Below are 14333 nucleotides of genomic sequence, written 5' to 3'. Positions count from 1 at the left end.
CAGAAACACGCTTAGGGAGTATAAAATATTACATGTAAGAGGGACTTTTATCTTTTCCCTATCTTTGATAAGCCAACAAGCTGGCATATTTAGCACTGCACTGCTCTATTTTATTTATTTATTTATTTATTTTGATTTTATTTCAGCTTTTGAAGATATAAAATGGCAAGGAAAGAAATAGACGGAAGAAAGTTCAAATGAATAGCAGCAGACTAGTATTTGTTATCTATCTAATTATATCCTAAATTGATCTATTACAGTATAAACAAATTAGTTCTTGTCTTAACATATGGAGTATACTAGTTTATAAGAAAAGATCTTAGTTTATGCCTAATTTTTTTATTTTTTCATGTTGAGACACATCTAGAGATCAAGCTGAATATTTCATGCATATGTTCCTAGCTGTATGAATTTGTAAAAAGAAACTGCTGTTACGTTTGATTTTTTTTCTAGATTTTCGACTGTAGTTTCTGTTGCTTTGACTTTCACAAATTTCCACACCTGTCATTTTCCAAGATTGTCTACGGTTCACCCAAGAATTCTTGAACAAACCGTTTACCTGTTATTATTTCCATAATTATTATGTTTAACTTATACTTGTTTTTTAATGATGTTTTTCTAAAGCATTTGTTTGTACAAGGATAGCTGTATATAGATATCTCCAGAAGCTATCCCCATACACTCTGTAGAGCAATAGATATGTATGAAGCTATATATGTAGACAGGTATTAGCAGGACTGAGGTCTCTCATTGTTCCTTTCTAACTCTTAAATGGTTCTTTGCAGCTTTGACTATCCTCCACGGAGCCATCCGTTTCAGGTTCAGAGTCACTTTATCCTTTTGATTTGCTTTGTTCCTTGATCCTCTCACCGCAGCACTCCCCTCCAGGCTCCAGCACAAGAGCACTTTTGCAAGCAGAGGCCCTGTGGCAGGGTGGGCGGCTCTGCTTTCCCTCCTGGCCCGCTGCCACCACTCTTGCAGGAACCTGAGCTGAGCAGGGCTCAGAGGCAGAAATTACCTGTGCGTTCAGTGTAACAGCCTCACTGACTGCACCGGTGCACACACGGTCCCCCTGCACAGACCAGTCTTTTTTTTTTTTTTTTTTTTTTAATAAGCAACTTCAATGCAAATGTACCTTCCTCAGACGGTGCACGTATTATAAATGGCTCTTGCTGGTTTACTCACACCCCGTCCTGTCTCTTGCTTTGGAAAGCTGTTCCACTTGATCGTTTGGTCTGCCTCTTTGAGTCAGTGGTGGCAGGGGAATTATAAAGGCAACGAAGGCGCAGCCACGTCCCAGGTAGCGCGTGCCAGATTTAAGCTGATTTAAGGTTGTGCAGCCTGACTCTGAAACTTTCTTCGCACAAGGAACAGCTACTTTTGCACAAAGTTGCTATTTTTTTTATTTTTTTTTGCCATCAGTGTGCGCCTGGCTCGGTGAACCTGCTGGGTGGTGCACACCTCTCAAAGGCAGCATGGTTAGTGGGGCTTTGCAGATCGCGGGGCTGCTCGTCGGTGGCATTGGCATGATCGGGACATTCGCAGTCACAGGTATGCCCCAGTGGAGGGTGTCTGCCTTCATCGAGCACAACATCATCGTGTTTGAGACCATCTGGGAAGGCCTGTGGATGCACTGCATCAGGCAAGCCAACATCAGGATGCAGTGCAAGGTCTACGACTCCGTGCTGGCCCTCTCTCCAGACCTGCAGGCATCCAGAGGACTGATGTGTGCCGGGTCAGCGCTCTCCTTCCTGGCATTCCTGGTTGCTGTTGTTGGGATGAAGTGCACGCGGTGCAGGCAGAGCAGCTGGCCGGCCAAGGGCTATATTCTCTTGACGGCTGGGCTCCTCTTCATCCTCTCGGGTGCCGTCACGCTCATTCCAGTCTGCTGGGTTGCCAACACCATCATCAGGGACTTCTACAACCCCGCAGTCAATGTTGCACAGAAAAGGGAGCTTGGTGAGGCTCTCTACCTGGGCTGGGTGGCTGCCTTCTGCCTCTTGACAGCCGGAGCCATATTCTGCTGCTTTTGCTGCTGCTGTGAGAAATCCAGGAGCTACGGCTACTCCGCACCTCCCCACCACCTGCTGCACAGCCAGCATCTGCACAGGACCACCGAAAGCTCATACTCCAGGAGTCAGTACGTCTAGATGCCTCCTGCCTTTTTTTTTTTTTCTTTTTTTTTTCTTTTTTTTCCTTTTTTTTTGTTTTATTTGTTTTTTAAGTATTCAGTCTGTCCGGATGTACTTCAGTGTTCACAGGAAAGGACAGCTAGAAAGCTGGTGTTGCCTCCTGTCCCGTAACTGCTGCTGCATTTTGGAGCTGGTGTTACCCCCACTGGGCTTTGCTAGGACTAGTGCTGCAGCACGCACAGCTGTAATGACAGCAAGGTGACTGTTGAATGTTATTTTAATAGTACCTTGTACTTAGGGTAGCTTTGGGGTTGTGTGGCTTTGTTTTTGTATGCATTTTATGCAGAAAACAGAAATAAGGGGCTTAAAGTTCCACTGTGATATGAAGTACTGGCCTATTGAAAATAAGAGTCAAAGAGCTGGTTCAGGGTTTTTTTTTTTTCTTTCCTGGGAAAGAGGGGGTAACAGTGAATAAAGACAAGATGATGGTGGTTTAAGAGGAAAGCATTCACAAGCAGATTGATTTACTGTAGGTTTAATGGAGGGTTGCATGAAGAATTTATTCATCAGAGGAAGGTAAGCTGAAATACATGAAAAATATCCCTTATTTCAGAGAATAAACATAGCTCTATATTCATCCAAAATATAATCTTTTTGGTGAAAGTGACAATTTCTTTCGTAATCGGTACAGGCCAAACTCATTCACATCCTTCTTTTTAGAAGCAGCAGTATTCCCTTGCAAACTCCTTGTGGCTTACCACATTTTGCAATATTGCATAGATCACAAACACTGCGTTGGCTGCCTGCCACAGGATACGGTGATATATATATTTTTAAAAAATGATATTTGGGTCAGTCAGGCCCATATTTTTACTAAGACCCACTCATACCAGCATGGTTTATAGGCATAAAGAACATAAACAGCATTTTCTCACAGTTCACATTAGAACAACCTCAACAATATTTTTAATAAGATCACACAGCCGTGATAGAGAACAATGTAATGAAACCAAGTCTACTGAAAAACAAGCATAGTTCCATACAAACTAATTTAATAAATGACCAAAATTAATCAATAGTGGTAATATTTTTAATAGAATTTTGTAACCCCAAACCTGTGGAAATCGATGGAATTTTGCCTTTGACTTAACTGATTACACGATTCAATTTGTGGTGTTTAATGGAGAACAACATTCTTGCTCTAGAGTTTGATTGATGATTTAAAATATTTTTTAAGACGTTTATGATGTGATCTGTAGTTCTCTAGTAAATTCTTTAAGCTATTACTACTTGAAAATTTGGAATCAAATTCTTAAAATAACTTCATAAAATGCAATTCCGAACAAGCTAGAAAAAAAATGTGTGCTAAATCTGAAACTCTTTTCATAGTGTTTATAATATGCATATTAAGATGTGCCTCTGCATGTAACTTTATTTTTCTTCCTTATTTTTAAGCAAATTATTTCTACATATGTATATGTATAATGAGCATGACCTTTCTGTAATATAGCAGTGTGTGGCTATATTTCCTTTGTATGTCTTCATTAATGCTTATACCCAAGTCCAGTCTTTTTTTTTTATTATTTTTATTTTTTTTTGAGACAAGAGTGGAGGAGCAATCCTGTTGTTAGCAGCATGTTGTGAATATCCTACATGGGACCCACAGCTTGAACACCAGGCTCTATAGCATTGTCTGTAATAGTCACCTGCTGAAATCAGCCCTCTAAAGGGTAGACGAAAAATCTTACTCAGACTACTACATGTATGTACTGGTGCACTGTAGTTATCTCTGCTGTTAAAACACGGAGTGATTCATATACTATTAATCTACGTGTTTGACGAAGGCTTCAGTGGAAAGTGAGATAAGGACGACAACTCTGTAAAAGCCCTGTGCATATTCAACACTGGCCTTACATCAGACAGTGTTATCTGTTCCTGGTAAAGCACACAATGAGGTAGTTGTACAAATGCAAAAGAAGATGCATGAAGACTATAAGGAGACTTCCAAAAGTATCCCTAGAACAAAGAGGAACACAAGTATCATGGACTGTGAGTAGGACTCTAAAAGATTTCACAGATCTCCCTTAGAGATTCTGTATACTCTACAAACAGTTCACCTATTACAATAAACACGTATCCCCTGTAAGTACCTCCTTTGCATATCCAGCCATTTCCTTTAAATTGTATCTTACCTGCATACCGTATCTTCAAGAGCACTGAAATTAAAGCTTTGCTTCTAAATGGAGCTGGCCTCCAGATCTGTGTGTTAAATGAACCCTAAGTGGTCTGAGCAGAGGGTGCCATACAAGGTAGTACATCCAAGCTCAAATCAACTGTCTGCAACAGTAAACTTCCAGATATTGAATCCTGTAACTTGGAATTAATTTTCTTGCTTACAAACAAAAGAAATTCTGGGGAGAGATAAGGTGCTTTGCCTCTGTAAGTGAAAGCCAGGGTGTCTTGCTTGTTCACCTTTGTCCTGCACGTAGGGTGCATGCAATGTGAAAGGGATGTGGAGCCTTGCCAGGTCCACTGGGCACTTTGTAAATGACTGCACAGCTTGCAGGTCAGAGGAGAGTAATGCTTCATTTAACTCAGGTGAGTGAAAGTTCAAGATTTCAATCACTGCTCTGTGATTCAGCAGCTAGGCTTTCACTTATAATGAGCCTCTTCTGAAATTCTCCTCCAGCTGCTGCAACTGCTGTGGAAGTCTAGGAGATAGAGCTGCTACCTGCATTTCTAGGCACTGCTTTCATTAGGGATAGACAGTGAGGTGGTGAACATACAGGTGGCAGCAGAGCTGTCCTTTCAGGAGCTGTTTGTGCAGGCAAAGTTGTGCCATAACAGACCCTGAGTGTGGCTGAGCTCTTGTCTTGAATGGCCTGTGAAATAGTGAAATATATGAATGGCCTTACTGTGCTGGCCTGGAAACATATGGAGATCTGCTACGGCCACCATCAGAGACAGGTGCCTACACAGCAGCAGAAGACCCGGGCCAGCAGACGATGCCAGCAAAGCCAACAGTGCCAGGGTTACCGTCCCCACTTCCAGCCTCCAGTACTCACGGTATCTTTGTCTGGGACTTGAGACCTTCACCAAGGATCATAGTTGGACCCCACACAGCAGGTACAGTGGGCTTTCTGAGCACGATGCACAGCTCCCCCTTCCTGCTAACCTGAAGGAAGGGCAGTGTAGGTAACTCCACCCCTGTGAAGGTCCCATCCAGTTCTCACGGTCCTGACAGGGGCATGTTCCCCACTGCCACAATCTTGCATTGCAGAGCAGGGTTGAGAACCTGAACTGAGCCCCTCAGCCAGTTCCCCCTATCTTTTGCAGTCTGGATGCTCACAGCCCTTGGGCTCTCCCTGCTTCTCCACCATGAGGCAGTCCCCAGGCAGCAAAGCAAGCTGACCCTATTGCTCGCCATGCTGCCTCCTCACTCGTCCCACTGCCCCATGGAGCCGGCGGCCACAACATTTTCCTTCTAAGCCTTAGCAAGGAACTGACACCTAAGGGATCTAGGCCATGGCAGTCCTATAATATGCATTACTTGAAGAATTAGGAGAAGGCTGTCTAAAAAACTAGTTTACCTGGGTACAGCTTGGAGTCCCATCATCAGTTCCCTTCATTAGTGGGAGGAGATCCATATAGGGTGGCCAAAGAGGGCAAATAGGAGGAGAAGACAGTGTGAATGAAGCTCACTCCAAAACAGGTGAGAGTCATGAAACAGTCCAGTGCTCTTCTCCGGGAATAGATCTGCCAAAATTGTTCCTGAGAGATGTTTATACAACAAAAAACTTCTAGAGATGGCTACACTGCAAAGTCCTTAGCAATCTATCCCAGTGCTTAACTATCATTTTCATTAAAAAAGTTTTTCAGGATGCTTAAGCTAAATGTGCCCACTGCAGGCTAAGGCTGCTCCATGATTTCCTGTCCCACCAGCAGCAGGCATAGAAAACAGACTTCTGCTTTCCTCTAAAAGAAGGCAGTCTCTTCTGTGTTTCAGGACTGTTACCATCTGGCCTCTTGAACACCTCTTGCTTAACTTTATTATCTCTAATTCTTTCCTCACTGGCATGTTTGTTAAATCTTTCCTCATTCTTGTTTATCTCCCCTGGTTGTTTTTGGCTGTCCCCCCTCTTTCTTTAATGGCCCAAACTGGACAAAGTATCCAGGGGACGCCTTGCCACTGCTGAGCACAGTGAATACAGTTGTTGCAGATTATCATAACCTAGGGTATATTATTCACAAAAACAAGCAAATATCTTTCTTGAATACATTAAGTGCATTTCATTTCTGTTATTCCAGGCCTCAAGTTCTCCAGCTTTCCTGTGTGGTGGGACTTAATTATTGACAGTGCATTGACCAACTGGGAGTCTAATGCAAATTTCCTTGCTGCAGTTCCTCCTTTACCACTGGATACCTGAGGATAAGATAACGCCCCAGAGAAATCCCTGGCTCCACCAGTAGCAGAAAGCAACATCCAGTTTTCTTTCCTACATATTCTTTTGTTGTTTTACTCACTCATGCCTTCTGTATCCACATTATATTATTTTTGCTCTACTCCATCCCTTCAGTGTCTCTGTTAATTTCCCACCTCTGTTTCAGACGCTTTAACAAGATCCAAATGGATTAGACTTTCTCAACTTCTATTTTCTAGAAAATGTTATCAAACAAAAATGAATCTGTTTTTGTTAAGTCTGTGTTGCATTTTATTTAATTTCCCATTTACTTCCAGGTATTTATTCTTTTCTTCATAATGGATTTTAAATCATATTATACTATTAGATTCTGACTAATGGGTGTCTGGTTGTGCACTGTTTTTCACCTCCCTGCTCATTCCCTTAGTTTCACTGTTCTCCAGGCACACAATATCACTCCTGATTTGAAACACACACTAACAGCCCTAGCTACAAGATTTGGAATTGTACGCGTCGAATTTCCTTCAGTGGAAATTGCTCTCTTTTCAGTTTATGCTCATAAAGATTTGAAATTTGTTGCCTACCGTGAATAGCAACTCCATTATGCTCTCCTTCTTCTATATCCTTGTTGCAACTTAAATTCAAATAAGGGGGACTAATGACCTTTCTTAGACTCATACAGCCTAGCATGCCTCTTCCCTTGCTGTTCTGCATTATTCGTATGCCTGTAGCACCTTTTCCTATTTTACTTTTGTAAAGCCTAACCTGGATTGACTTTTATTGGCTCTTATTTTCTCCTTACATTTTCTGACCTCAGATTCATTCTCTTTGCTGGTCAGTTACTTTTTCTGTTCTGTTCTACCAAATATCTTCTCTGTGGAGTTATTCATCCAGCTGAGTATGGACTTCTACAAGTCTCTCTCTTTCTTTCCCATGGGATTCATATTCCAGACACTCCCTAAGGAATTTTGAAACCTCATCCACAATCACGTCCCCAGGCTGCTCAGTCTAATTAATAAAGAAGAATATGATCAGGATTAGAGGAGTAGTTCTCCTCCAGTGCTCCAGGCATTTTCACCTCATTGAAGATGGTCTTCTGCAGGGACACAGACCCTTTCGTACTAATGATCCTTCACATACCATTTCCTGCCTCACAATGTGAGCTCCATTCCAACCTAAAAGCATCATGGTTGCTAAGGCCTTTTCCTCTCCTCCATTTTATAGCTGTTTTTAAGTCAGACTGCACCAGACTATTTTCTGTCTCTTTTCCTTTCCTTTCCCTAACTTCCAGGCTCTTAACTCCCAACACGTGGCTGGTAGAAATAGTTATTAGACTCTTCTGCTTCTGAAGCATTGCACTGTGTGCAGTAATACTACATGAATCACTCCATGTTTTGACAGCAGAGATAACTACACATTTCAGGCCTGGAATAGAAGCAGATACTGCTTGATCACGGACAAAGATGTTCATGTTTTGACTGACTACATAGTACGCTGTGATTAGGAGCAGAGCTGTATTGAACCAATGTGTGCCCCTTGCAGGCAGTGGGCTGTTACTGGGCAGGGACATACCGTCCCCTGGAATACGTATCAGTGTGCAAAAATGCAGTGACTGTGGCGCATCCTTGGAGCTGCCACGATTCACCATGCTGGAGAGGGTGTTCTGAGAGCATGTGACAAAAATTAATTGCTTCCTGCAAAATGCTCCTGCTTTGGCCTCTGTGCCAGCACAAATCCAGAGTGATTAATGACTTCCAGGAAGGGTGAGTGCAGGAACAGCTGGTTGGCTGGGCAGAGCTTCACTTCTCCTCTGCATTCCCTCCTCTCCCTCTGTTGGAAGGGAAATGAGCTAAATTGGGAGATGAACAGTGCCAGCTATGCAGACCTGACAGCACGGGTCTGTGCTGCTCCTTCCTAGTGGACACCCAGCTTGTCAGCTGGGGAAAATGAGCCAGGATGTCCCAGAGAAGAGGTGACTCCTCTGGGAATCATATGGAGACTGGAGCCATAGGAACATCCTGGCCAGAAGCACAGATGTTCAATAAAGGGCTCTGGATTTGGGTTGAGAGAGAAAGGAGATTGGTTGGGGGTAGAGGGTGACAGTGCTGTGGGTTGAGATGCCAGGTTTGGGGATGTCACTGGGCACACAAGGTTGGGGCTAGGGGTGGTGGAACTCGTGGTGCTAGGGTTTATTTTGGAGGGTGGAAATTACCAATGTGGTTATTAACATTCGGGAGGTAGGCTTTTTGAGAGGGCAAAAAGAGGAGGCTCAGGGGTGACCTTATCGCTCTCTATAGATACCTTAAAGGAGGCTGTAGCGAGGTGGGGGTTGGTCTGTTCTCCCACGTGCCTGGTGACAGAGCGAGGGGGAATGGGCTAAAGTTGCGCCAGGGGAGGTTTAGGTTGGATATTAGGAAGTACTTCTTTACTGAAAGGGTTGTTAGGCATTGGAATGGACTGCCCAGGGAAGTGGTTGAGTCGCCATCCCTGGAGGTCTTTAAGAGACGTTTAGATGTTGAACTTAGTGATATGGTTTAGTGGAGGACTTGTTAGTGTTAGGACAGAGGTTGGACTAGATGATCTTGGAGGTCTCTTCCAACCTAGACGATTCTGTGATTCTGTGATTCTGTGAAAAAGAAAGGGCTATATATACATGGGATGACTGTATTATATACGCTGGACAGGCAGGAGCACAAATTACGGAGAAAGATGGAATAAAAAGCCCTGTTTTTAGAAGTCTGTGACTTTTTTAGTTTGCTGCACCACCTGGCTACTGGAAAGCTACTTCAAGGATGTATTGTTATGCTGTGCTCCAAAAGCAAGCTTTCTTGGGATCCTGAGCCTGAGAGATTGTTTCTAACTGCATTAGGTAGCCTAATAAAAGCTCCATCCTCTTTCTACCAACTTTGCCTCTCATCTATCTTTAAGCCATCACTGCCACAATATAACTTATCCTATTCTATTCCATCACAGTAAATCATTTAAATAAAAGAGTTCTCCCGTGCCTCATCCAGTAATAGCCTAACTGTATACCCTGCTGCTACCCCTTATGAAAACAATCAATACTGTCTTGGGAATTTGCCACTGTTATATTTCCAACAGCCTAATGTGAATCAAGCTCCCCAAATATTTTCTAGAGGAGTGCTCTGAGGTCCTGTCATTAAGCAGCCGAGTAAGATCGCATATTTTCTGGCATGTTCTATTTCCATCAGGATGGCTGCTCCCTGTACATAACTACTGAGGTGACAAATACCTTGTAAAGCCTGAAGCAGTTTAGATGGATTAAATACTCAGAGGAGTATTTAATATTTTATTACTGAGAGGTTTTATTATACAGAACTCAAGTTCATTCACAGTGTCCAGGAGTCAGGCTTCCTCAGACATGGAATATCATTAAGCCTTTGGCAGTTCTGTCAGGCTGTGGATTTCAGGCATGCTGAGGAAAATGACTAAAACCAAAGTAGTTCTTTTTGATTCAGCTGTCAGACATAGGTTGCCTCAAAGCTAGAGTTAGAGGTCGACACCCCAAGTACAGTGCCTTTTATGTGTCTGGAGGAAATCCTTCTCCAGGCTACACTGAGCAGATGTTCCTCTCACTCCAAAATGTGTCAGTCTTGATGAGAGGGGGAAGGAGATGTGGCTTCATCTTTTAACGTACGTGCAGGCAGCATTATTAAAGCAAGCACTTATAAAAAGGCCTCCATTGGCTTTGGTCCATTAAATTAAAACAGAATTAAAGTAATTTTTGCTTCACCAGTAGGCTGGAAATACAGTAGTGAATCAAAATACCATAGAAATCAACGGAACCACTACCTTAAATGTGTGGTCAGCTTTTGTAAGGAGTTGAAAACAAACAGGTCACCCCAGCATGTAGTGAATTGCCCGGTGGCAGCCACAAATAGGCTGCCATAAAACTGATGCTATTCACATGTGTTTCCAAAACAAATGATCTGCAGACAATCCTAACCCTACCTGTTGTATGTCTGATGCAGATTTTGCATGTAAAGGATGACTGAAGTCTGCGTGGCTTCACACAGCACCGCTGGCCAAGGTGACAGGATGCAGAGGGACTGTAGAGCCACTGCTCAGTGGACTCCCCATTGCCAGGCTCTGCAGCTGATGTTAGGCAGGTTTGCAGCCTTACTGGACAGCAAAAGCCTCCGGGAGGTTAAGAGACTTAGCTGTAATTCTTAATAATCACTAAAGTGTGCTTTTGATAAATCTATATATTTGCCTGTTCAAAGAATGTTGCTGAACCTTAAATTTAGTTCATCAGCCTGTAACATAACCAACCTATTCTTGACATGAACTCATGATGATATATATACACACATACACACTATATATAGGTGTTCGTATATGTATAAGCACTGTAAAATTCAATGTACATAGAAGATATACACAGAGAAATGAAACCTGGTTTCTAGGAGACAATGAAATGTTTACATTATTGATGCCTATAATTAATTAAGCACTGGGGATCATTGACAGGTTCTGCTAATCTTCTGGACTGGAGATGCTCTACTTCCTATTTTTCAAGTGGCATCATCATTTTAAAAGCTAGGGAGGGAATGTAAGGTACTCCCTCATGAAAAGATTCAAATGAACTTCCTGATTTGAGGGGAAGAGAAGATGTAAATCCGAACAGACATTCAGAGGAAGATTAAATGTAAAGCCTACATGCTTCCTCCATTGTCTGTTTTCTTCTTTGAAGACAAATCTTGGGGTGGACATGTTTGCGTAAGAACTGGTGCTCTCATCTTGAGGCAGGTAAGCATGCCAGTAGCATGACAGGATGATACCCAGAAGAGATTCACGGATGATACACAGAGCATGGTGAGACTTCTGAGGTCTAGACAGGCAGAAAAGGGGTTTTCCTTTTATTTCTGCTCATCTGACTCTAAAGCCATTGGGTCTGTCATACCCACTATGTACGCACGTATTTAAGTTCTACTTTGAGAGATGTCTGCTTTTGAGAGTGATTTTGTGAGTGAATTTCTTTCTCAGAGATGGGGTGAGCCTTTAAATGGAGGTACAGCTCTCTAGGGTATAGAAGTAAGAGCTCCCTCCAGGCTGATCAAACACAGGGCTCTGCTGCAAAATACAGATCTTCTGGTGATCAGCAAGTCCAGGGACTCCTTGGCATTTAACAGGTTGATAAGTTTTTCCAGTCCTCATGAGTTTCCAAGATAGTGGTATTGTTTTTTGGTTTTATTTTCCAGCCTGTCTCTTGTGGCTCATTTTCATTTCTGAAATGTATCTTCAGGTTTCAAAACTGTCATTTATTCATTTTCTTTTCCTGCTTTCTTCCCCTCAGGTTTCAATAACAACAACCATTCTGCCACTGGACAGTACAGGGAGCATCATAGCCTGGGTGTTCCTGCCTGACACCTATATCCGGATGTCACTCACTGTAGGTACTACTGCCAATTAGAGATCAAAAAACACTCAACTGTTTAGCACTCTCTGGATGTATTCTTACACAACCAGCATATGATGCATTTTTATAGTATTTTTGGGAGCAGTTTATTTTCTATACAAACCGTGCCCTGACTGCCTCAGAGTGTAATTTTATGCATGACCTCAACAGCTGACCCTCCCAGAGTCATGTAAGGAAAAATGATTTCAGAGCAATCCTGCTAGATAAGGCAGTCAGATAAACAGATTCAGGGCATTAGGCATGGTCAGTTCTCCAGCTGCGTATACCTTCAAGAGCTGGCTGCCTGAAAATGTTACATGAAGGGTTTTTCTGTTGGAAAAACAATAAATAAAAATTAAATGCTAGTTTCGAGAAGGCTTTTCCATAAAAGATTTTCTATTTTTTGACATTAAAATAACAAATCAAAATTCAGTTTGATAATTTAGAGGTAAAAATGTTCTACAAGCTAAACGGAGACTGGACTCAAATTAAATAGCACAGGTCTAGTGTGCAGACTGTCTGCTTCTAAGAGAGCAGTCTCCTGCCAGATGAAGGAGTTTCTTTTAGACAGGTAGCCATCTATGACTTTGGATTTCATCTCTGCTATTTTATCTTTACGGCGTCAAACAAAAAGTCTTATCTTTTCTTCAACACCATTCTTTTTTTGCGTAAGCAGAAGAGTGATGCAATATTCATCTCTATAAGAACAAGTCCAAGAACATATTTGATTTCTAAAGGTTAAATTTGACATCTTAGCTGAGGACATTTTTTTCTGCCCAGATTCATGCTGGCAGACTTGAAGACAAAAAAAGAATTACCCAGAGACCTTGGGAGTATTTTCCACATGGACATGTAACGTTATACTATATAACTCACACTACCTGGCAGTCCTTACTTTCAGCTAGTGATTATAGGAAGAAGGGGATTTTGTAGGCTGTGAATGCTTTAGATAGGCAATTCACTTTTCCCTGGGTTTTAGCTTTTGCTTTGAATACGTTACACCTAAGGCTGTAACTAAATGAATTCCATCAAAGTCAAAGTCTGAAATTTCTAAACACACACACCCCACAGCACAGCTACCAACAAGCAATCTGAGAGTACGTCTTTCTTGGATAGCACTTCTAGAGGCCTTCATTGTCTTTAGCCAACACATTTTTTAACTAGCCCTATTGGTTCAAAGAGCTGGGTAACCAGAAACACCTCTATTTTAATTACACCTATGAGGTGTCATCATATACTATTATCTCCAGGTAGGGAGAAGAAAGTTAAAAAAAAATCATAATGAAGCAGTTATTCCTAACTTGCCCAAGGCAAATCAGTCTTTGGTGTGCATTTTTGTCCAGACTTGTAGCTCTCTGTGCAGGCCAAGATAAATGCTTATGGGAGGGTCCTCTGACTTCTTTCAATGTACATTATATGCTGAAAGAAAAGCTCACCCTTTTCGAATTGTACAACTGTTACCTAGAGAAGATTATTAGTACAGAACATAGTAACAACACTATCCTAATACTATCCTAACAGGGAGAGATTCTCATAGAGGATTATTTCCTAACAGTGATCTTACTCCTGGATTCAGAAGAAGAAGCTGTGAAACCCTGCCAGCTATTTTGCCATCCTTGTGAATTATGCAGCTGGTAGAGTAAAGCTTTGATGTTGATTGGAATACTTGACTTTCCTGTACCTGTCTAATATCATGATTATACTTTTGTGTCTGATCAAAATGAGGAATCTACATTAAAGAGCTACACCAACTACTTCCCAGCTTGATTTAAAATAAAAAAAAAATAATAAAAAAATCAGATGTTTTCCCAGGGTTATAGTACTTAGAAGGTAAGTCCCACACCAACACTAAGATTAGCTTTTGTCATAAGAACAACCGTAATGACCTATTTTATATAATATTTTAGCAGATGGAAGTTCAGACTTTCTGTACTGAATTTCAACATAGCTGCAATCTTGCAGTTAGGAAATGATTAGCCCTGCAATTAGGTGCCTTTAATTGAATCCCTGGCACTTACTTAATTATAACATCACTACTGACACAATATGAAAAGCAGTAAAATCAACCCCTCCCTAGTTCCCCATTGGCTGGAAACTTGTTAGGCTTGATGGGTAGGTGCACTAGTTGGAGGGGATTTCAAAGCAAATAAATAGCAGCTCCCTCTAGCCAGTCAGAAATGGATTTCCACCTGTGTGAACCTCTGACTGGGGAGAGCTGCTCTTAAAAAAACCCAACTTGCTGTATGAGGAAGCTACTGGAGAAAGTATTGTCTCTCAGGCTTCATAATTCTTCTACGAAAGAGTGATTTTGGAAGACTCGCTAGGCCACCTTGCTTGAGGTGCCTTTTTTTCAGAAGGAGC

At 42.0% G+C, this 14333-nt stretch overlaps 1 protein-coding gene across 1 annotated transcript; it reads left to right on the top strand.

Annotated features, from left to right (window-relative positions):
- Positions 1 to 1475: 1475 nt before the first annotated feature.
- On the top strand, positions 1476 to 2150 carry LOC118247712 (claudin-8-like). The gene has a single exon (XM_035545933.1). It carries the CDS (start codon positions 1476 to 1478, stop codon positions 2148 to 2150), a length of 675 nt encoding a protein of 224 aa, XP_035401826.1.
- Positions 2151 to 14333: the final 12183 nt, after the last annotated feature.

The sequence above is a fragment of the Cygnus atratus genome, chromosome 1, assembly GCF_013377495.2.
Source record: "Cygnus atratus isolate AKBS03 ecotype Queensland, Australia chromosome 1, CAtr_DNAZoo_HiC_assembly, whole genome shotgun sequence".
Taxonomy (NCBI): Eukaryota; Metazoa; Chordata; class Aves; order Anseriformes; family Anatidae; genus Cygnus; species Cygnus atratus.
This window is presented reverse-complemented; position numbering and strand designations above follow the sequence as displayed.